Here is a 23,479-nt window from a genome sequence, read left to right as displayed (position 1 = left end):
TCACCCAGATACTCTTCCCATTTCATTTAGGCATGATAAGGATTATTATGCCACAGGTCATTCTCTAGAAACTTCCTTAATGACAGTCTGTATGATTAATGACCAGTCACAGAATCTATGGTACAATGGGAAATGTGCTGGTACATGGGTATAGACCAGAGAATCTGCATGCCAATGTCACATCTGATGCTCACTCCCTTGTGACTTCAGGCAAGATATTTATCCTCCTTGGACCCCCATTTCCTCTTCTATAAAATAAGAAGGCTAGACTGACCAGGAGATCCTCTTCCAGATTTAGGCCTATAAACCAATGTAGTCAACCTCTCTCCTTTGACTTTCTTATTAAAAAAGTCTGAAATTTGTGAGAAGGGTAATATATTGCAAAGAATGCTAGACTAGGAAGAAGGACCTGGATTCAAATCCCACCTCTAATATTTACTATGTCACCATGGGCAAGACTCAATCTTAGTCTTCTAATAATAATAATAACACTATGTCAGAGAATTATTATGAGGGTCAGGGCACAGAAAGAGCTTTGCAGATCAAGTCAACGGGCATTTTTAAGTGCCAATTATGTGTTAGGAACTCTGCTAAGCACTATAGTGCTATGTAAGTGTGAGCTATTGTTATCATTATTATTATTATTAAGCAAAAGGCCAACTGAATGAAGGTCCTTCATAACCTAAGGGTGCATCCTTCATCATGGCTGTCTAAACAGCACCACAAACTAGTTATATGCCAAGAGAAATGGGTATTTAATTGATAAATGGTCAAAGGATATGAACAGGCAGTTTTCAGTGGGAAAAACAACCATAAAGCTATCTGTAGTCATATAAAAATGCTCTAAATCACTATTGATTAGAAAAATGAAAATTACAACAATTCTGAGATATCACTTATCAGATTGGCCAATATGAAAGAAAAGGAAAATGACAAAATGTTGGAGGGAAAAATGGGACACTAATGCACAGTTGGTGGAGTTATGAACTTATTAACTATAACCATTCAGGAAGGCAGTTTGGAACTATGCCCAAAAGGCTATAAAACTGTGCATACCCTTTGACCTAGCAACACTACTACCAGATCCTTACTCCAAAAAGAACAAAGAAAAGGGAAAAGGTCCTACTTGTACTAACATATTTATAGCAGTTCTCTACATGGCAGCAGTGAACTGGAAATTGAAGGGTGCCCATCAATTAGGGAAATGGCTGAAGAAGTTGTGGCATATGATTGTAATGGAATACTACTGTTCTATAAGAGATGACAAGCAGGACAGTTTCAGAAAAACCTTGCAGATACAGACTTATATAAACTCAGGCAAAGTAAAGTGAGCAGAAGCAAGAGAACATTGTAACAGTAACAGCAAAACTGTAAAGATGATCAACTGTGAAAGACTTAGCTGTTCTGATCAAGACAATTCCAAAGGACCAATTCCAAACGAGGCTATCTACCTCCAGAGAGAGAGAGAGCTAATGAACTCTGAGTGCAGACTGAAGCCATACTTTTTTCACTTTATTTTCCTTGGGGGGGGGGGGGGGGGGGGGGGAGGAGGGTGTGTGTGTGTGTGTGTGTGTGTGTGTGTTTTCTTTTGCAGCATGGCTAATATGGAAATTTGTTTTCCATGATTTCTCATGTATAATTGATATCATATTGCTTGTCTTCTCAAAGAATGGGGGAAGAAACGGAGGGAGAGAGAATTTGGAACTCAAAAATTTAAAAATGAAGGTTAAAAATTTTTTTAACTATAATTGGGAAATATTTAATGAAACAAAATATATTTTTAGAAAGAGAAATGGATATTCACAGTGTATCTTTTTAACTGCAGAAAGAAACGAAAGGTGAAATGATTCAACAAGTTTGGCTGAAATCCATTTATTGATGTGCAGGTCTTATAATGAATAATGATGGGGGTGGGAGGAACACTCTCCACTCTTGACATCACAGTGTGCCAACTAGATCAAAAGCATAGATAAGAAAAACAATGGCCAGAAAAATTTTCATTTATTCTCTTCTTATTGACACATTCAAATATATTCACAAGGCTAAGGAAATCTATTTAGACCAGAACATCAAGATTAGTGCACAAAATAGGCTATAATTTTAAAACCATAGTACTAATGGGCTGGAAATAGCTACTAAAGGTCATTGGGTCCATTGCCTGACCTCTGGTTGTGAATATGGAAAATTATTTACTCTGGGAACACTCATACTTTAGTGCTGAGTCACAGTTCAGATAATTCATAGATTTCTATTCCCATGCTTTCTCTTTCCCCCTTTTTCCTAATTCTCTCTTTCCAAGAAGGTACAAAACAATCCATGTGACAAGCAACAGCAGGCAGAAATAAAGTATTCAAAGTGGAAAGGGGATCATGGATGCCCAAGATACCAAAGAGGCAAAAATGGACAGGGCTTGGCAGCTCAGTAGTCATGTGAGGAAACGGGGGAGAAGGGCAAAAAGGACCCCAAGATTTCTAACCTAGATGGCTAGGAAGCTAATGGTAACATCAACAGAGATAAAGGAGTTAGAAGCGAGTGGAAGAAATGAAGGGATTCCATTTTGGACATGCCAAATTTAAGGTTAAGGCGGGACATCCGATGGAACTGTCCAAAGGACTACTGGAAATGCTAGACTGGAGGCTCAAGGGACAAATAAATATGAGAACCATCAGAACAGAGGTGAAAACCTAAACCTTGGGGATTAAGTGAAATTGACAAGGGAGAAAACATACACAAGAAGATGGAAAGAGACAAAGGAAGAGGAAGACTATGGGGCAGAAGGAGGGGAAAGCTTAAGCGGAGGAGAGTTGAAAGGAATAGCCAGAGAAGACCAGATAGAATACTGTACAGAAGCCAAAGGAGGAAAGATCATCAAGGAAGAGGACACACTGTCAAAGGCAACAGAGAGTTCAACAAGCCCAAGGAATGAAAAAACGCCATTGGGTTCAAAGTCAAACGAGCCATCATTGCAACACTGTTAAAGTAAACAAAATTGCCATTCTTTAATGCCCCTAATATAGGTGAGACTATGAATGGAGACATTCTGCATTCTACCAGCAACTATGAATATGACATATTACAAACAAGACATAGTTCATACTAAAAAAATCTGAGATGATTCCATTTCCTATTACATGTCGACATTTCCTCAATATTGCAAGACTACCAGGAAACACCAATGATTTTTCAAAAGTCTATTTTTCCATTTGTCAAGCTAATAAAATGTATTCTATCCAAAACTCTTTTCCTTCAGAATTCCAAGCACTTACAGCAACCGCTGCGACTCAGCCTGATACCAAGTTTTCTTTTACAGCACAACAATCTATCAACACATAAATCTCAAGTTATCATCAGGGTTGGCTATCATTAAGTCTTGGTTGTTTAAGCCACTTTGCCAAGTTAGCTGTTCTTTGCTGTCAAAATAAGTCACACTTCCTAGGTTTTAAAATACTGTCCTCAAAACGTTGTAAAACTTATTTTTTGTAGATAAGATTTAGAATGCAGCCCTTGATAAATATCATGGTTAATAATTCTATTTTTAATATGGACTCATAAATAAAGTTATATATGTATCATACATAATTTTGTTCTAACCAATGACACCAAGAAATAATAAACAATAATCTACCATAAAGGCACCAACCCAGCTGTAATAACAAATAGTCAAATACCTGAGACAAATAAAGTTCAATCCTTTCTCTACATTCCATATGTCTAGCCCCTAATTCAATGGAGCATCTTACTAATTTCCCACTATCTTTACCTTGTAGGGAGATAACAATTCGGCTGAGTTCTACTCCTATGAAACTAATATTGTTCTTACCTAGTACCATGCAGTAGTAATGGGTAGCGAGGTGGCACAGTAGACAGAGCACTGGGCCTAGAGTCAGAAGGACTCATCTTTCTAAGTTCAAATCCAACCTCAGACACTTAATAGCTGTGTGACTCTGGGCAAGTCACTTAACCCTGTTTGCCCCAGTTTCCTCATTTGTAAAATGAGCTGAAGAAGGAAATGGCAGATCACTCCAGTCTCTTTGACAAGAAAACCTCAAATGGCTCACAAAGAGTTGGACACAAGTGAAACAACTGACAAACAACAAATGTAGTAATGAGGCCAATTAATGATGCTGAAGTATATGTGCGTGTGTATATCTGTATATACACACGCACATATACGCATACATACATATGTATAATATGTGTGTGTGTATATATATGTATGTATACCTTTCCTGGCTTTCCCATTTTTAGGGCACATTGTTTTCAACAGTTTGGCTCTTCCAACCTCAGGACCACAACCTTGGACTTCATTCTAATATCATCGCTCTAAGATCAACTGAGCCAGAAGTTCAACAACACAGAGTGAGGATTACTATTCAGAAAGGGAAAGCAGCAAAGTATAGCGAGCTTGGGAAATCAAGCTACGTTTGCTCTGCCACTAATTTACTGGGTAACCTGAGAGCAAGTCACTTGACTACCTTGGGCTTCACTTTCCTTTTCTACAAAATGATGTTATATCAAATGATCTCTCAGATTCCTTCCAGCTCTAGCATCCTCTGGTTCCAAGAGTCAACAAGAAGTACTTCCCTGTCAAAGCCCAGTTATTTCAGCTCCCTGAGAAAAGAACACTGTATCTTTATGACTCCTCTATATATTAAATGCCATCCATGAATTCAGGAGACAAAATGCCAGGCTGGTCCTGGAGACAGGAAGACCTGGATTCAAATCTAGCCTCAAGAGATTTGTTAGCTATGTGACCCTGGGCAAGTCACTTAACATCTTAACATCTGTTTGTCTCAGTTTTCTTATCTGTAAAATGGGAGTAATAATAGCCCTTACCTCTCACGGCTACTAAAAGGCTCAAATGAGAAAATAACTGTAAAGTGCCTAGCACAGCGCCTGGTTCATAGTAAGTGTTATGTAAGTGTTACCTATCATCATTATCATTATTTTTATAGGGGTAGTGGGTAAACTTCTTAAACTGAAAGTGAGGGTAATAAAAGAAACGTCAGTCACAGAGCAACAGTAATTCTTATTTGGAGTCAAATCTTTCTGTCATGTTACCAGTAATACAGCAGGGTATTAACAGGAGTATTTTTCTCTTCCAAATCAGTGTCTATTAATTCTTACTCCCACCTATAAGTTTACTGCAGGGAGGTGGCACAGGGGATATGATGCTACCCCTGGCATCAGGAAGATACTAGCTCAAATCCAATATTACTTAGCTGTGTCACCTTGGGCAAGTCCCTCGATCTCCACCTCAATTTCTTCATCTGTAAAATGGATATAATAATAGTACCTACCTCCCAGCATTGTTGTGAAGATGAGATAAAATAGGTAAAGTACTTTATAAACCTTTAAGCACCATATAAATGCTAGCTAATATTACGATTAGTAATAATTAATGCTACAGGAAAGCAAGGGGCCTTATCTTATTTTATTTACTTTAAGGGGCCTTATATTGAACCAAATCAGTTCTCAAACGGAATGAAACCATGAACACGGCAAAAGAACTCCAATACAATTCATTTCAACTCTCTTAGCTTAGAATGGCGCCTTTGTTGGCCTATAAGGTTCAAGGGGAACACTGGGCATGAAGTAAGATGAATAAGCCGGCCAATTTTCTATCACATCCCTAATCGGGTCTTCAGAATTTACAAAAACCGTTGCGATTTTTATGATTTGAGGGGATTTTTTATTAAGTGCTTCCAACGTGCCAGGCACTGCTCTAAGCACTGGGGCTCACAAAGAAAAGCAAAAATCTGATGATGATCTATTCTGGACTAATTCATATATTCACCTATGGGAACTGAAACAATCAGCCTTGAAACTCCGATGTATCTTCTTTTTCCCCTCCAACAATGAAGTATATTTTCTGATAATAAAAGTAGAGCAATGCAAGGTTTGCAAAGCACAAAGAAGATGAGGATGAAGCTTAAAGTATAGGCAGCCATTCATTCACTTTTTCAACCATCCAACTATGACTGAGCTGTACTTGAACACAGTGTTGAGGCAATCAAGAGAATAGCATGGAATAACAGATGGTGAGCCTGGAAACAGAAAGAACTGGGTTCGGTTCCTGCCCCTGACCCATACTAATTGTGTAACCACAGATGAAGCTCTCCATATCTCAATACTTCCAGCACCTAATTCACAGGGTCATTGTATGGCTCAAATACGAGGTGTCCCAAAAGTCTTAGTGCAGTTTTAAGGCCTCACTCTCTAATGATGTCTAGTATAGATGTTTTTTCTGATCTGAATCAGTGGAGATATGGGCGGGGGGGGGAGAGGGAGGGAGGGAGGGGGAGAGAGAGAGAGGGAGAGAGAGAGAGAGAGAGAATGAAAACAATAGCCATTATACATTTGCAAATTACTGAAATGCAATCAGGTATCATTTATGTAATATGGGATACAACAGAAGAATTTCTATAAAAGACTCCTGAAAAATAAATGGTATCTCACAATGAAAGTGAAATCAATAAAACCCAAGACGATTGTAGTACAACTTAAAATGTTCAATTCACAAGCCACTTGTACTTCTGTTGTCAATTTACTTTCTAATTTAGGACTGTTTCATTTTCCATCTTTGAAGGCTTTCATATTTTTTGGGGGGGAGGACTATCAATAAGTAACAAGCAGTTATTATGTGTCTATGTGTTATAGGTTGATGCAAGAACAAAAATGGCACAGCTCTGGTCCCTCAAGGAGCTGACATCCTATTGAATAAAAGTCAATACATTATTTCTTGAGGTAAAAGAGGGAGGGGGCTAGCAACTAGAGGTACCAGGAAAAGTCTTCATCACAGAGGGTTTTGAAGGATTAGCTACACTTGTCATTAATCACAGCATTAACAGAGCACATGCCCTTGAGTTTTCTATATTCATCACCCATTGGAGAAAGGAGTTAACATTCACTGCTTAAAGTTTCCAGGATGATGAGAATATGTTGCCACAATTCCTGATAGGTGGACATGTGGATCAATGCAGAATAGATCAGCATCTAATTTCAGAAAAATTCTCATAGATTTTATTAACTATAGCCAGATATATTGGTGCCAGGAAAACCAATGCAATGGAATCCAGCAAAAAATGGAATCTTAGGTTGGACTATCAGAGCATCTTCAAATAATTACAAAGCAAACTACTTCAGGAACAAGGGATGCTAGGAACCCTCACTGACATGCCACTTGCCTACAATAAATCAACAGTTAAGGCTGAGGCAGGCACATGTGCCAAATGGCATGACAAAAAAAATAACAAAGAACAGAAACATCTGAGATGGAAGAAAATTTTTACCTTTTTTAATATAATCTCCCCCAGACATAAGACTATGAAATGAAAAAGAGAGGTAATCACAGTCATTAAAAGTTAAGTATTTGAAAATATTTTAAGGGGAGTTAAATTTCATTCCAAGTTGTAACCTGAGGTTCTTTAAACAAAAAGTCATGCATTTGTTACTTCATATGGTGCCCAAGTGTCAAAAAATCAAATCCACATTATAATAACTTTACAGAAATGAGTACTCACTGAAGACCTTCTTCACCTCCTCTTCTCCCTGAAGGAGGCAAATCCCTTGCCAGGGCTCACTTGGATTTAAACCTCACTCTGATCCTTCCCAGCGGGTGAGAAGCACAAAGAAATGTGGAGTTGGCCAAGAGTAACTTGGGGGGGCTCAAAAAATATTTAAATAATTGCCTACCCCTGCCTGGATTTGTGCTAGGCATTGTGGGACATTAAAAAAAAAAACAACAGACAAGATTTGCCAATAGTAAAGCTTAAATTGTTTGTCAGGGAGGCAAGATTTGCATGCACGTATGCAGCAATCAGACACAGAACTATCCCACCTCTGACACTTTCTATCTATGTGATCTTGAGCAAAGTACTTAACATCCCTGGGCCTAAGTTTCTTCACATGCAAAATGGGGGGGATTACATTCTAAAGGTTCTTCCAATTCTACAATTACGGTTCTAATGGATAGCACAATAATAATAACTGATATGTCTATGGTACACTATACTTACAACGTGTTTTACGTCATCTCACATTTGTGCCTTACAACCTGCCTTCAGGCCCAGCACTCTATCCGCCGAACCACCAGCTGATGCATACAGGTTTCTACTCTTCTTGACCCTACCTCTTCTCCAACAGATCATCTCTGCCTCAAATTTATCACATTACAGTTACAAGTTATCAGTGATTCAGTTTTAAATTCAAATCTCCAGTGACTCTGCCCCTCAGTAACATTTTCCACCTTCTAGTAACACTTTAAAATACATATATGCCCTTGTCTAAGGCCAAATGCATGTTGCCATTTTGAATCTTTGATTTTGTTTAACCAATGCTTCATTCAATTCAAACAAAATGTATCTGACATCACAGTTTATCTGGGCTCATGACATTGCTAACATCAGTTCCTGGTTTTTATCATTCGATGTTAATTATCACATCTCTATGTCTATTTGTAAATGTCTTAACATAAATTTAAACCATTCTATATACACAGAGAAGTATATTTTTAGGGCAAACTCTATTTTGAAAACTCACACCTGTAGGGAGTTGAAAACCCACTCCTCCTGGGTTGAACAGATTTGAAGCATTGCCCTCAACCCAAACATTCACCCTTTTACTGGAACAAGGAGATGGCCAGTGGGCCTTCCAAGTTCCAAATAATCCAAGCAGATTGACAATGTAATGCTTGTATCACAAGGTATTATTTCTACACATAGTGGCTTGTTTAATGTAACTTTTCATCATACCTCTGCAGTCCTTCATTCTCAATTAGTGTAACCAATGAATTCAAAGAAGTCTTTGCAAATATATTTGAATGACTAGTCAAAGTTATAAATGTATAAAATATACTAATTGGTTCTATCTCCATGGAAATATGCAATGCAAATTCGAATGATGTGGCCACTTTATATTCTAGGTTACATTAATCACCTAGTCTCGTAGTAGTACATTGTATAGAACACTGGACCTGGAGTCAGGATGAACTCGAGACCCAATCTAGCCTCAGACATTTACTAGTTGCATGACCCTGGGCATGTCACTTAATGCTCTCTGCCTCAGTTTCCTCATCTGTAAAATGATCTAGAGAAGTGAATGGCAAACCACTCCAGTATCTTTGCCAAGAAAACCCCATTATGAAGAGTTGGACTCAACTGAAATGACTGAACAACAGCCTCACAGAATCAGAAAATAGTGGATTGGGTAGGCAGCAGGGTTAGAGAATGCCCGGGGCAGGGGCAGGGGTGTGAAGAACTTTCTAGTTCAACTTTATGGCTTATTTTTCAGTTGAGGAAATTGAAGTTCCAAGAGATGAAGTGATTTCTGCCAGCATAAGGCTAGTAGTAAGGAGCAGTCAGGTCTTAGCCTCAAGGAGAGTGATGCCCAGGGCACTGGTCCGACCTGCAGATCCTGGACTGAAATACTAATCACCAGCCATGTGGCCAGGATCTCAAACCACATTCCCTTGCACATAATCAATTTCTTCTTGATGTTCAACAGGTTACTGCCAACGCCCGTCAACAACTTCTAATATTTTTGTCAATAACTCTCTAGCCCCCCTCCTCCTCCATCTTAACTTTGAGCTTAAAAATACACACACGTTAGACAAATGTACTTTTCTTTAAAGGCAACTTTTCAGGAATACATTTGAATTTCCAGACCAGATGAAGATTCCAAGAATAGAAGAGATTTTTACATAATAAGCCTGTTTCCACTACTGACAATCTCATTATTCTGTTAAAAAAAAATCAAGGTGATGTATGTGGCGACCTGTCCTCCTATCAATTACAAAAACTCCCCAATCTGAGAAATAAATTGTGCATCTCCAGTACAAATTCATGTATTAAACTGGTAAAACTAATAACTGACATACATATTTCTTTAAGTTTTACAGTATATTTGACATATATGACTAGAGCTATACAACCACCCAGAGAGGGCGAATCAAATAGTTCCCGTTATCCCATTTTATAGATTAGTAAACTGAGACTCGGAATGGTTAAGTGACTTAACCATAGTCACAAAGCTTTAAGTGACAAAGGAAGGATCTGAGCACAGGTCTTTCTGATTCCAAATCCAGCACTATAATACGTTGTTCAAAAAAACCCCCAATGTCTTATCATGTGTATTTAAAACGTTAACTTAATAATTTTAAGAGCTTACAGATCCATCAAATTCAGGGGTTATTAAGAGAGGATCCATAGACCCCTAGAGACTTCAGGGGATGCATAAAGTTGGATGGGAAAAAAGTTGCATCTTTATTTTCACTAATCTTTGGTTTCCTTTGTAAGCCTATACTGCTTTATACACTTAAAAACATCATTCCAAGACAGGGTCCACAGGCTTCACCAGACTGCAAAAGGCATCCATGACAAAAAAGGTGAAGGATCACCAGCCTAATTCAAGCCTCTCCTTTTTACAAGAGACACCTGCAGACCCCGACGTGGCCAGGAGATATGGCCAATGTCAGTTAGCTAACCAACAGCAGGCTAAACACCAGAATGCAAAAAAAAAAAAAATCCTTTCACAAAGAAGATAGGGCTCTAGATTCTACTTTCCCAAAAAGTTATGAGAGAATCTCTGAGGAGGCAATGGAAACTGCCCAAATTTATCAGATTCTAGAACACACAAAGGGGAAGATGAAATCTACAAGCCAAGCAAAAAACATCTCTCAGATAAACAGAGTCCGAAAGGACAATTTTGTTTAGAATTTCTTCTGGAACACTGATGACTTAATTCAGTTTCATTTTCTAATCAACTACTTTAAAAAACCATTAAAAATATTCTTTTCTCCATAAGTAACAGAGGAAGAATAGTGAAATGACCTTAAGAGACAGCAGCAGTTGTCTTTTACAAGGGAACCTTCCTAATATATGTTAACTGAAAACCTGGAAGAAATTATTGTGGCCTTGTTTTTCCAGAACCAAGTCTCCAGCCAACAGTGCCTGTATTCACTGCCCACAAGAGTCAGCCTTGAAAGAAAGTGGGTAATTTTATCTATTCTGAAGGTGATTATTATTTTCTTAATATAATGCATAGGAAATATCCATAAAAATGGAGTAAGACATAGTTCTAGTCTCCCTAGTTACTACTCAAAGGTGATAGATAATCTGAGATCATTAGGTAGCCTTCTTAACTCTTTTAGGCCATACCAAATTCTTTTGGGGCCACCTTTAGGGGAGTAAAATGAGAGGGAAAGAACACTATATTTAGAGTCAGGGGAACTGTGTTCAAATCCCTCCTCATTACTACCTGCTTGTAAGTCACTTAACCCATCTCAACCTCAGTTTCCTCATCTAAAAATTTAAAGGGTTAAAGATACGAGTTCTTGAGGGTTTTTCCGGTATCGTGGACTCCTTTGGCAGGCTGGTGAAATTTATCAACCCCTTCTCAAAATCATTTTTTCAAGAGCCTAAAACAAAACATGCAGGATTACAAAAGAAACTAATTACTTTATACAAAGGATATAATTATCAAAATATTTTTTTAAAAAAGTTCAGGGACCTCAGGTTCAGAACCTCTGCTCTAAGGTTTTAATCTTCCAGCTCTAAATGTGACCTTATGATCTTAACAACAGTGAGGACAGTAACAAAAGGCCAGTGGATGTTGGGATTAGAGGTCAATGATGACGTACAGATTCAAGTGTTGGGAAATCAAATATAATTCAATAGCCCACATCAGGACTTGTCTATAATTTTTATCAGTCACATAAAGTTTCCAAACCTCATAAACAATAAAGTGCTCACTGACTACCTATCATGAGTTGGGGGCAAACTAGGTGGCACGGTGGATAGAGTGCTAGGCCTGAAGTCAGGAAGATTCCTTTTCCTGAGCTCCAATCCAGCCTCAGACACTTACTAACCCTGTGACTCTGGGCAAGATACTTAACTGTTTACCTCAGTTTCTCATCTGTAAGATGAGCTGGAGGAGGAAATGGCAAACCACTTCAGTATCTATGCCAAGAAAATCCCAAATGGGATCACAAAGAGTCAGACATGACTGAAAAACACCACAATTATGAGTTCAGAGAAGAAAGAGAAAAACATACCTATAATTATCAGGTAAGTAAAACTGAAATAAGGGAGTTTTCTGAACAAATGCCACATGAATAACATTTTAAAATCTACTTTTTCAAGTAAGAGCCTTCCCCACCCCACACCATTATTTCCAGTTGTTTGGGTTTTTTTCCCTTCTAGTTTATGCATTATTTCCACTATCTGAAAATTAAGGACTTAAAAGGAATTTAGGTCTAAAAGCAAAGGTTTATCTGAAGAAGATAGATTCCAGGCTTCCTCCAAAAAGCACGTGGCTTTCATGTAAAGTTACAAGTTTGGACGATTCAATGGAGTAAGCCTAAACCACAGTTCCAATTCAATTCCAGTGAGGTCTGGGCTGAAGAAACAATTAGCCAAATTTTCAGAGCATGGTCAGTGCTGTGTTTAAGCTAGTTTTGATTTAAACTGAAGGCAAGGCCCAAGTTTTTTTTTTTTTCTAAGATGTCCCAAGTGGAGCTTATGGTCTAGAGTTTTCCAAAAAAATTAGAAATTAATCTTGTAGCAGCAGCTAGGTGGCACAGTGAATATAGCACCAGCCCTGGAGTCAGGAGGACCTGAGTTCAAATATGACCTCAGACCCTGAGCAAGTCACTTAATCCCGATTGCCTCACTCCCCCAAATATATATGTATATACACACACACACACACACACGCACACACACAAATATAAAATCTTGTGTCTCATAAAACTAAGACTCCTTTGTGTAAGAGTCAGAGTGAGTTTTTATTTAAGCAGATGTGGCTAATTTTACCTCTTCTGTTTTCAGATATTCTAAGACAGAAGGTGAGGCCAGCACATTGAAAGAAAATTCATCTCTCAATTATTCTCAACAACTGAAAAGTTACCCCGAGAATGAAGGAAGACAGGTGCTGCGTGGCAAGACTGCAATGTTGGTGATGTGTCCTATGTGGGCATTCCAAGGGCAGGTACCCTCAGGGCAGAAAGGAATAAAACTTTGTTCCAGAGTTTGTGTTCTTATGTTCAAAGCTTGATTTATTCAGCAGAAAGAAGAATGAAGTGAGGGTGGAAACTGGAATGCAGAATGAAATAAAGATAAAAGACAGGGGAATGAAATATGGCAATCCAGATGGGTAAGAAAACATACAGGGTGGATGAGCAGGAGTTAGATGCCCAGGGACACAGGCATTTTCATAAGTACCTCTGAAAAGGAAAAGCATCAATGACTGTTCTTAAAAGGTTGTTAAATCCTGTCCGACTCTTCATGGTTTCATTTGGGGTTTTCTTGGCAAAGACACTGTACTGATTTGCCATTTCCTTCTCCAGATCATTTTGCAGATGAGCAAATGGAGGCAGACAGGGTTAAGTGACTTGCCCAGGGTCACACAGCTAGTAACCGTCTGAGGCCAGATTTGAATTCAGGTCTTCCTGACTCCATCCACTGTACCATCTAGCTGCTAACATTTATCTAGTGCTTACCACATGCCAGGTACTGTCCTAAGCACTTTACTATTATTATCTCACTTGGTGTTTACAACAACTCAGGGAGGAAGGGGCTGTTATTATCTCCATGTTAAAGAAAAGAAAACTGAGGGGAAAAGATGTTTAAGTGACTTGCTCAGATCACACAGCTAGTAAGTATCTGAGGCCAAATTTGAGCCAAAGTCTCCCTGACTCCAGGCCTGGCACTATCCACTGAACCACCTAGCTAGCTGCTCTTGTATCAAAAACATGGGTGTACCCTAGAAGCCCAAGGCTACTGCCAGATGTGATAGCTTGTGGCCTGGGTTAGGATATGGGGAATGGATATAGTGGTATAGTGAACCTCTTTCTAAAGATTAGATTAGTATAAAAATTCCGGCATAAAGCAATGGATTTATTTCACAATAGAGGACTGAATAGACTGAAGAGTTTATAGAAATTTTCAGATGCTATTTTTTTCCTGATACACTTTAAATGTAAAGCTAAATGAAATTTTGTCTGGTCTTGCCAGCACACCTGGAGGACAATTCAATGAGTTTGAAACAATTATTCACAAGTGGGTTCTTTTTTTTAATGTCTAGTTTCATACAGAACAGTAATGTCATTTAGAGACATATCAAGGGATACAAATAAATACTTGGAAGTGAACCAACTGCTTCAAAAGAAATGCTTTCATATCTATCAAAACCAACTGAGAGATTCTTCAACCTCACAAAGTAAATCTTCCTCCTGCTATGACGCCATCTATGACTCTACCAGGTCCTTTCATTTAGTCAGTTGTTAATGAGTGCCAGGCAAACATCTAAATTCCAGAAAACAAACGCCTTGTTCAACAGCCTGATAACTTTCAAATATTCCTCAACATGTGCCCCTGGCCAATGCTTCCTTTTCACAATACATCACACTTGCCAAACAGCTGCCCATTGATGTTTTCAATTCCATTACAACAGATGGGTCTTTAAAACTGGAGGTGGTTTGGGTTTTCAAGGAAGGGGACTGACTCCATTGATAGGAACACCTCTACCCTCCATAACCCATAACCCTGCCAAGACTTATTGGTAAACACTCCACATAATAATAACTTTAACAGGGCACTTTAAGGATTACAAAACATTTTATCAATATTTTTCAATTAGTTAATTTATTTATTTTTAGTTTTCAACATTCACTTCCATAAGTTTTAAATTTTCTGTCCCTCCCCAAGACAGCCTCCAATCTGATATACAGGCTCTACCTATACGTTCCTATTAAACATATTTTCACATTAGAAGAATTTTAATGAATGGGAGAAACCAGGAGAAAGAAAAACAAAACAAAACAAAAAAAAAGAAAATAGTCTGCTTCACTCTGCATTCAGACTCCATAGTTCTTTCTCTGGATGTGGACATTTTATAAATATTATCTCACTTGTTATTATCCCCATTTTATAGATGAGAAAACCAGTCCAGAGCTTAAGTGACTTCCTTCGGATTACACAGCCTGTAAATATCTGAGTCAGCATTTGAACCCAAGTCTTCCTAACTCAAAACTCTATCAATTGTACCTCCTAGCTACCTCTTCAGTCAAACAAGTTGTCACACATAGTCACTGAAATTCTCATCTTCAAGAGACTTCTCACTTTAACGGACTGACAAGAATTCAAACATTAATTCTGGATAAAAACCAAGTAGAAGGCTAAATTAGTAGCTAGAGAATACTTGGGTGTCCTGGGAAAAATCTCGGCCATTTTTTTCTCCTTATAGACATCTTGAAAATGAGAGAATAGGGAAAGACAGAAAGATCTATCCTAAAGAACAGCTAAGAGCACATCACCACTTTGCCCGAAAAAAAAAAAACAAAAACCAAAAACAAAACTTAGATCACTATCATTCTTTGAGCTCTTTCTTTGCAAAGTTCTTCATCTTTATTATTTCTAATCTCAAAATCAGAAAATGTGGGGATCCAATTCCTGATCCCACCACTGATTTACGGCATCCAGAAATACTATGGTGGTGTCATTTTAATTAAATCAGAATTATTAATTAATCAGAAATGAAACCAAAACTATCATTGATTTAACCCCCTTTGGAGGAGGTTGGGCATTTCTTTAAGCCATTTATGAAGAGTTCACTTTGAGAATATGGATAAACAGAGAGGTAGGGTGGTGTAATGGATAGATTGCTAGTATTGGAGTCAGGAAGACAAGGTTGGAATCATGCCCCTCAATACATATTCGGTGACCATGATGAAGTAATTTACCCACATCTGTCAAATGGGGATAATACCTGTGAGTTCCTACCAAAAGAGATTGTTCTGAGGCTCAAATAAGTTAGTGAACGTAAAGTACTTTGTAAACTTTTAGGTGTTATACAAATGTTAGCTATTATTAGGATTATAAATTCAATCCAGTGGCATTCCTTACCCAAGAATTATTTACTCTAAGGAATAACTCTATTCTCTCTTACAAACAGAAGAACAGCCACACAAGTGACTTCAGAGATTGCAGCATCACACAGAGGCAGCATACACCTGGGTCTCTGTGACACTTGCAAATTCCTTGACTTCTGTCTATTGTAGAAATATGCCAAGAATTGGATAATGTCCCTACAGCACTGAAGAATTTGTCTCAAAAATGTACTGTATAAACTGAAGGTAGCATTCAGTCCATTCACTCAACAGCTATCTACACTTGGAGACCTTTCTCAGGCCAACTAGTCTTTGAAAACACTGTGTATGCTCTTTTAAATAAACAAATAAATCCCAGTATTACTTTTTATAGAGACACAGCAACATCTGTTACTACTGTCATAGAAAAATACCAGAAAACTTTTGTACACAGGGAACTAAATATTTCAGAACTCAAATGGAATAGGAAGACACTAAATGAAATGGCTTGACTTTTCCCTTAAAAATAAAGCAATGTCACCAAATGAACTCTGCAATCTTTTATCTTGAAAACCACAATTGATAAAGACATACTTTCCTATGACTCACGGAAAACAGCTGGACACATCTGTCAATGACAGAGAACCTTAAAGCTTTGATATCATACTTACATATGAGGACTCAGCTCATAAAAATTTCTATTCCTGTAATCTTCCACTTTCTCCGGGGAATAAATGGGCAATGATCGATATGGGTTCACCGATATAACCACACTTCCAATGTATGTCTGCAATGAGAAAGAAAAAAAAATTATCCATTAGTGTGGATAAAATGATTGGGCTAGAATTTTAGCACTCTTTTTATCTTTCACAAAACAGCATTATTCCTAACATTTGACTATTACTCATACACTCTTCAGGAAAGCTTTAGAGTCTCCTAACCAATGATCCATCTTGTTTATTCCGTTAGATGATGAATGAGAAGCAGAGATCTATTCTCTTAAAGAACTTAGGGTGGAATGGGGGTAGTTGGGGGAGGAAGGAAGGAATTAAAAAAAAGAAACTTATATGATAACTTAATTATATATTTAAAAGGAATAGCAAGTTTACATGATAGATCTGTAGTTTCATGTGCAGTTATCTTTTTTATTATACTGTGTTATGGAAATACTTGTTTTATTCCATACATTAAAAATACATTAATAAAAACTACAACTACCCAAAAACACAATGAATGCCACGTATACCAAAGATAGCCCTATTTTCTCCAACATGTTATGTTGTCCCTTCTGTTCCACCTCGAGCACAAGCTAGCAATGTAATTAAGATCTTCACAATCTCTTCTTTGCATTCTTCAATAACTGGCAATCAATTACTCTGTTTACTTTGGTGCCTTTGCACAGGCTGTTCCCTCTCCCCATCTCAGAGAGTCAGCCCTAAAAATGAAACATTTTTCCAAATAAAAAGTTTTTAATTTAGCAAGATCAATTGATATGTCAAATTTATGTAATGTTCTACACCCACAGACCCCTCCACTTCAGCAAAGCAGGTAGGGCAGATGTCTTCTCACAATTTTCTGGGGGTCGAGCTTATTCTTTGTAATTTTGCAATATTCTTTTTTTTATTTTTTTTGTGGTTGTTGACCGTTATATTTACATTGTTGTGGATAACGTGTATATTGTCTTCTTGGTTCTCCTTACTTCACTTTCAGATTTCACCATCAGATTGTTTAAATCTTTCCACATTTGTCTGTATCATCGTATTTTTTAAAGTAGCAAATCCACCAAATCAACCACATTAACATACCACACTTTATTCAGCCATTCCTCAAATCCATTGGGTATCCACTTTGTTTCCAATCCTTTGCTACCTCCCCCCCACCCCACCCCCCGCCCCCGCCAAATGCTACTATAAAGATATTAGGGTACATGAAGGCTTTCTTTTTGTCACAGCTCTCCATACAATGCACGCCTAGTAAAGGAGTTTTCAGGTCCAAGAGTCTGGGCATTTTAGCCACTTGATTTGCATAATTCCAAATTGCTTTCCAGAATGGTTTAACTAATTAACAATGCCACTAATAAAGCATTAGCACGTCTCTCACAGAATGGGAAGTGAGGAATTAGGAATGCTATGCTGATTTTTTCCCAAAGAATCTGCCATAATCAGATAATTTTCTCAAGCTAGAAGACTTAATGTTTCGTTTTTTATTCTATTGACCTTCCATTCAAAATGGCCTGATTCACATAAATATACAATCATACATCCCAAAGAGGTCAGAGGTTCCATGCAAACTTTGCATTTAGCCGTAACTGTAATTTTAGAGAATAATATACAAGAAATATTTAAGTCAGACTTGTAAACAGCCACCCAAAAGCTTTTTAGCCCACATACATTTTTACAAAAATCTCTTCTCCCAAAAAAGGAACTCTTTTTAGGTGTAAATGTGGAGGGAGAGGGGAAGAGTGATATTTTATTGTTTTGAAATAAATTTATCATCTACTTAGTAACAATTTCCACAGAAATAATAAAAAAAATGAGGAATGACATCTTAAAATCGTAGATTTGCCACTTTTTACATGCTGATAAAAGGAGAAAAATCCTATCTAGCAAAAGAATAAAAATAGCATCTTTATTTCTTTTTTTCTTTTCTTTTTGGTGAGGTAATTGGGCTTAAGTGACTTGCCAAGGTCACACACCTTGTGTCAAATGTCTGACATCACATTTGAACTCAGGTCCTCCTGACTCCAGGATTCTATCCAAACATCTTTATTTCTACCCTCTTTTGTTTATGTGCTTATGTCATTGCTTTTTCTATATAACGTAGTATCCACAATACTGATTTTACTTTCTTCGCTCTGTCTCACTTATGATCAGAGTATCATAGGCCATCTACTCCAACCTCCTCCCATCCTCATTTTGCACATCATATAATTTCTTCCATAATATTTTGTATTTCTCATATTTTCTATTTCTAGAGTATTCCACCTAATTTCTATATCCCAGTTTATTCTAACATTTCCCAATAGCCAGACATTCAAAAGAGCTGCAATAAGAACATCTAACCCCTACGCCATGGAGGCTAGTTTTTCCTTAAAAGGTAAGAAAGTGGTATATTAATGTAACAGAATATTACCATGCTGTAAGAAACAACAGATATAATTACCACGGAGAAGCCCAGAAAGACTTACATGAACTGATGAACAGTGAAGTGGGCAAAGGCAAGAAAAAAAAATACACAGTTATTATAACATTGTAAATGTAATAGATAGCCATCACAAAGCAATTAAAATGTTGCAAAATTGCAAAGCACAAGCTTGCCACCAAAGAATAGATATGAAAAGACACTTCTTCACTCCCTCACACTCCTTTGAAGGGGTAAGAGAGCCTGGGTAGAATACTGGACATACTGTCAGATTTTTTTCAATGTATTAGTTTTGAATGTTCTCCCCTTCCTCTTTTTCCTTTTAAAAAAATCTTATTTTTTTGTTACCAGCAATGGCTCACTAGGAGAAGAGAGTGGGAGAGGCAAAGGGAGAAAGCTAGGCAATGAAAAAACAAAAGATATCAATTTTTTTAAAAAATCTATTTTCAAAAAAAGCAATGAAGTAATTCTTGAGACCTAATTGGTCCAGACGACTAAAGCTCAGACAATCCCAGTTATCTAATTACAAAAAATGCAGTGAAAAAGGTATTAACTGACTCCTTGGATTGGGCACATGCTTCTGACCTGCATACCAAAATGACCAAAAAAAAAAAAAAGCCACAGAGGAGCTATGCCCAAATTAATCCATGCCATATTTCTTGCTAAATATCCTTTAAATGTTATTAAGCAAATTTCTTCTTTGTTGGATATCAGATGGACTACAAGTGTTTCAACCCAACCCAAGACCAAAAATGAACCTCAGAGGTTGGTATTCTATTTTTCACTAGATATACAAATAAAACCTCTCTACATCTTTTTATATAGATAAGCTCAGTTTTCTTATTCCTTTTAATAACTTTTCATTAGGGAGATCACTACGTCAATGGATACAATCAGTCACCTGGTAACTTATATGCTACCAATGGTGGTAGCTAGCCATTTTATTTTTCCTGTATTGTACAAAGACTTCCTCCCCTCCTTCCCCGTTGGGCAAGGCAATGTGTGTCTATTTCTTCAACAGATTTTAACAGAATGATTTTTAAGTAAGAGTCAAGAGAATCTATTCGTTGCCAAATGGAGACCTTCCCATGGTGGATGGGAAGAATTAGCCAAAGATAGGCTAAGAGGTAAGTTCCCTTGAGGTCTACAAGGGGAAAACAAGGTACTGGAAACTCTCTTTATCCCTCTCAGTTATTTCTTAAATACATTGTTCAAAAGAAAAAAGAAAAAGACTCTGTCAGGTACAAAGTTTCCTTTAGCATTTAGACGTTTAACATTCCCTTTAATATTGAGACAGTGGCTAAGCCCTTGATAAAATCTGCCTTGGTAGCATTATTGCAAAGAAAAGAAACTATATACAGCCTCCACGTCTCACACTCCCAAACCGAGGTTTACAGATCATTATACTCAGTTTACCTAGCGCCGAGAAAATGAACTGCACAAACCACTGCTGACAAGTTATCCTAAGTATCCCTGGGCTGAAACTGAATACTAAGTAAACTATGTGTAATGTTCATGGTTTTTCAGTAAACCTGTTCTCCATCTGTTAGCACTGCATGGATCCCTAAACTACATTATTCTCCCTCATTTTCCCTTGTCCCACATAATTTAATAGCTGGGAAACTGGCCAGCCAAGGCTAAGATTCTAGGTCCACAGAAAACAAGAGTGTCAAAAACTGAACTATTACAATAAAGAATGCTGGGAAGTTCAGCTTTTTTACTCAACAGTCTCTCCCCTAGGTAATAGGTCTGTCATCTACTATGATTCCCGGACTCTTCATTTAAACAGCTTCTTCCTTTAGAAAAAAAAATCTATGTGTGCTAGCCAAGGCTTTAAGTAATCCCATGTGTACTTTGGGAGAAATCTGACTGTTCATGGTGACAACCCTCACTAAACTGAGTCACTACCAGAAAGCAGCTGACAGGGTGGGGTTTGGGGAAGTTGTCCTGGATTTAGGCCACCGGGCAGATCCCAAAAATTGTCAGGGAAGGGCTCCATTTAAGTCACTTCACTGCTTGGTTAAACCTCAGAGCTCTTGAAGGAACTAACCATTCTGGCACAGACCAAAGCAATTTCTCCCATGGTTGATTATGTGGAAATGAGACTGGCAAGCATGTTGGGTTATACCAACAATAACAACTGGGCACTGGCTTTATCCCTCTAAAACATATCATTTCAGAACACAATCTAAAGTTGTTGTTTTCTAATTGTATCATACTCCAAGAGTACAAAATACTCACTGGTACACAGGAGCCTGACCAAAAACAGATTATCATAAAGCAATCGATGTTTCTCAGAGACACAGTCCCATGTCTAAAATGGCTGAGTGCCACATGCCCATTTTAGCACTAACTATACCAAGAAAAAAATTATGGGCTGTCTGGAAGAAAGGCACCAATAGCATTTAAGTCAGTGATGTCTACGTGAATAAGCTAGAAAGGAATTGGTGCGGCCCTCCACAGGGCATTAGTGATGGAATGAGGATCCAGGGCTGTAAAGGCAAGCAAAGTGAGACTTTTTGTTGTCTTTTGTTTTGAAGCACCTCTCAGCACTAGGGCAATCAAGTGCCTTTGATTGAGTCTTGCCTTTGTTTGTAGGAAAGTCCACACCCTTTTGCTAGTTAGGTAATGAGAGGTATGAAACCCTCAAGAGGTGTGAAACACTCTGACCCTGAAGAAGTGTATACATACTCTGAGGTTAGCATTTTGTTTGGGGCTCGCTCACCGGAAGAGCGTTGGTGTGGATACTGGGTAGCTGTTAAGAAGCCCCTCGGCTTTGAAAACCCAGATGTTGGTGCTTCTCTCTCTGGTAACTATGTATGTATTGTTATGGTCAGACAGAAACCTGCTTATTGATCTATTTATATTGTTTCTGTTTGTAATTTCTGTTTGTATTTGCTCTGACGTTCAGAGTGTTGAATTTTCCCCCTGAACTAAGTTAATAATATATGTATGTTTAATTAAAGTGAGATTGTAAACCCCTTACAGTTGCTTTCCTTTAAAAAGCTGATCAAAGAACCTATGCTAGTAGCCCTCCTGTGTGCTGGTGTTGTTGGTCTTACACCTCCACAGCAGCTACTAGCGACATTGTTGTTACAAGGGCATATGAAAAGAAGAGTTCCTAGGAACTCAGCTAGGATTTTATTGACCCAGCCAGGTAACAAAAATTTTGAAAAGAAAAAAAATAAATAAAATCTTTCTACATAATGCCCAGCATTCCAAAAATTAGGTCCAAGAAACTAGTCCAACATCCTCATTTTACAGATGAGAAACTGAGGCCCAGAATGAAAAACTGAGGTTAACTGACCTGCCTGGGTCCATGTAACTATAAATGGTTGAGATGAGACTGATTCAGGTTCAATGCTCTATTCAATTTACCATGGTGTGCCTCTCACATGAGAGGATGTGTTATTAGCAAATTAAACAGATTAAATAAAAGCACCACAAAAAGCTACTCTATTCAGTAACATTTTTAAATGAATTTGTCATGTATCAATCCTAACAGCACCACTATATGTATGTGTGTGTATATGTTTGAGATGTTTACTCAGTAGAAAGCATTTTTTGCATATTTATTATACCAAATCATGCTCCATATTTTGTAGGAGCTAAATAAAGCTCAAAATGATCCTGCTCGGAGTACACTGGTATTCTCAAACTCCTAACAATGCCATGGACCCACAGGGGCCCCGCAGACCCTAGGAATAGCTATTCTAGTTCAAACCTCCATTTTACAGAAGATAAAACTCAGGCCCCAGAGAAACCATGTAAACTGCCCAAGCTCTGACGGTACAGACTGTGCCCCTAGATGTGCCACAGTTTGGACAGATCTCTAGATGACTGACTCCACTTTTTATTTTTTCATCAAAATATGTTGTTGTCCCATTACAAGCCTCATTCTCTCCATACTCTTATCATTTGATTTTATGATTCTCTGTTCAAAAAGACGACATGATGGGTCAACAATTTAATCTTTTGCCTCCATCGTCAAATCAAGAGAACATAGAACATTCCTAAGCCAAATAAAACAACATCCTGCCTGACATTCATAGTCTTTCTAGAGACAGGTCATCAGATCTTTAACAATAATACTCACGTTACAGCTGCTTATATGCTGCAAGTGAGCAACACCTTCCCAGGCTGAGCTCATATAACTGTCAACATCAACCATCTAGAACACAACCAAGAACCCAAAAGCATGCAGTCTTTGCACCATAATGTCAGCTGGTACAAATCACATGCCTGTAACTCTGTAAGACAGTTCAGAAGGAACTCACGCAGCACCTAGTCACTGTTAATTAAGACAAAAAGTCTTCAAGGGAAGGGAGGGATGGAAGAAGAAGGAGGAGGAGGAAGAGAAGGAGAAGAAGAAAGAGAAGGGAGAAAAGGAAGGAGGGAGAGAGGGGAGGAGAAAAAGAAGGAAAGAGAGGGAAAGAGAGAAAGAAAGTGAGAACGGAAGGGCAGACGAGGGGA

The 23,479-nt window shown here is 38.0% G+C and overlaps 1 protein-coding gene across 7 annotated transcripts in view; it reads right to left on the bottom strand.

The window, feature by feature from the left end:
- Positions 1-23,479, bottom strand: part of MYO1B (myosin IB) — a 227,811-nt gene that overhangs the window by 129,729 nt on the left and 74,603 nt on the right. For all 7 annotated transcript variants that reach the window (XM_036745516.1, XM_036745519.1, XM_036745521.1 and 4 more), the window contains exon 3: positions 16,537-16,652. In XM_036745516.1, the coding sequence (XP_036601411.1) occupies positions 16,537-16,652 (116 nt within the window). The remainder of the gene's footprint in view (positions 1-16,536; positions 16,653-23,479) is intronic.

The sequence above is a fragment of the Trichosurus vulpecula genome, chromosome 2, assembly GCF_011100635.1.
Source record: "Trichosurus vulpecula isolate mTriVul1 chromosome 2, mTriVul1.pri, whole genome shotgun sequence".
NCBI lineage: Eukaryota > Metazoa > Chordata > Mammalia > Diprotodontia > Phalangeridae > Trichosurus > Trichosurus vulpecula.
The sequence above is the reverse complement of the archived record's forward strand: the minus strand, read 5'-3'. Positions and strand labels throughout refer to the sequence as shown.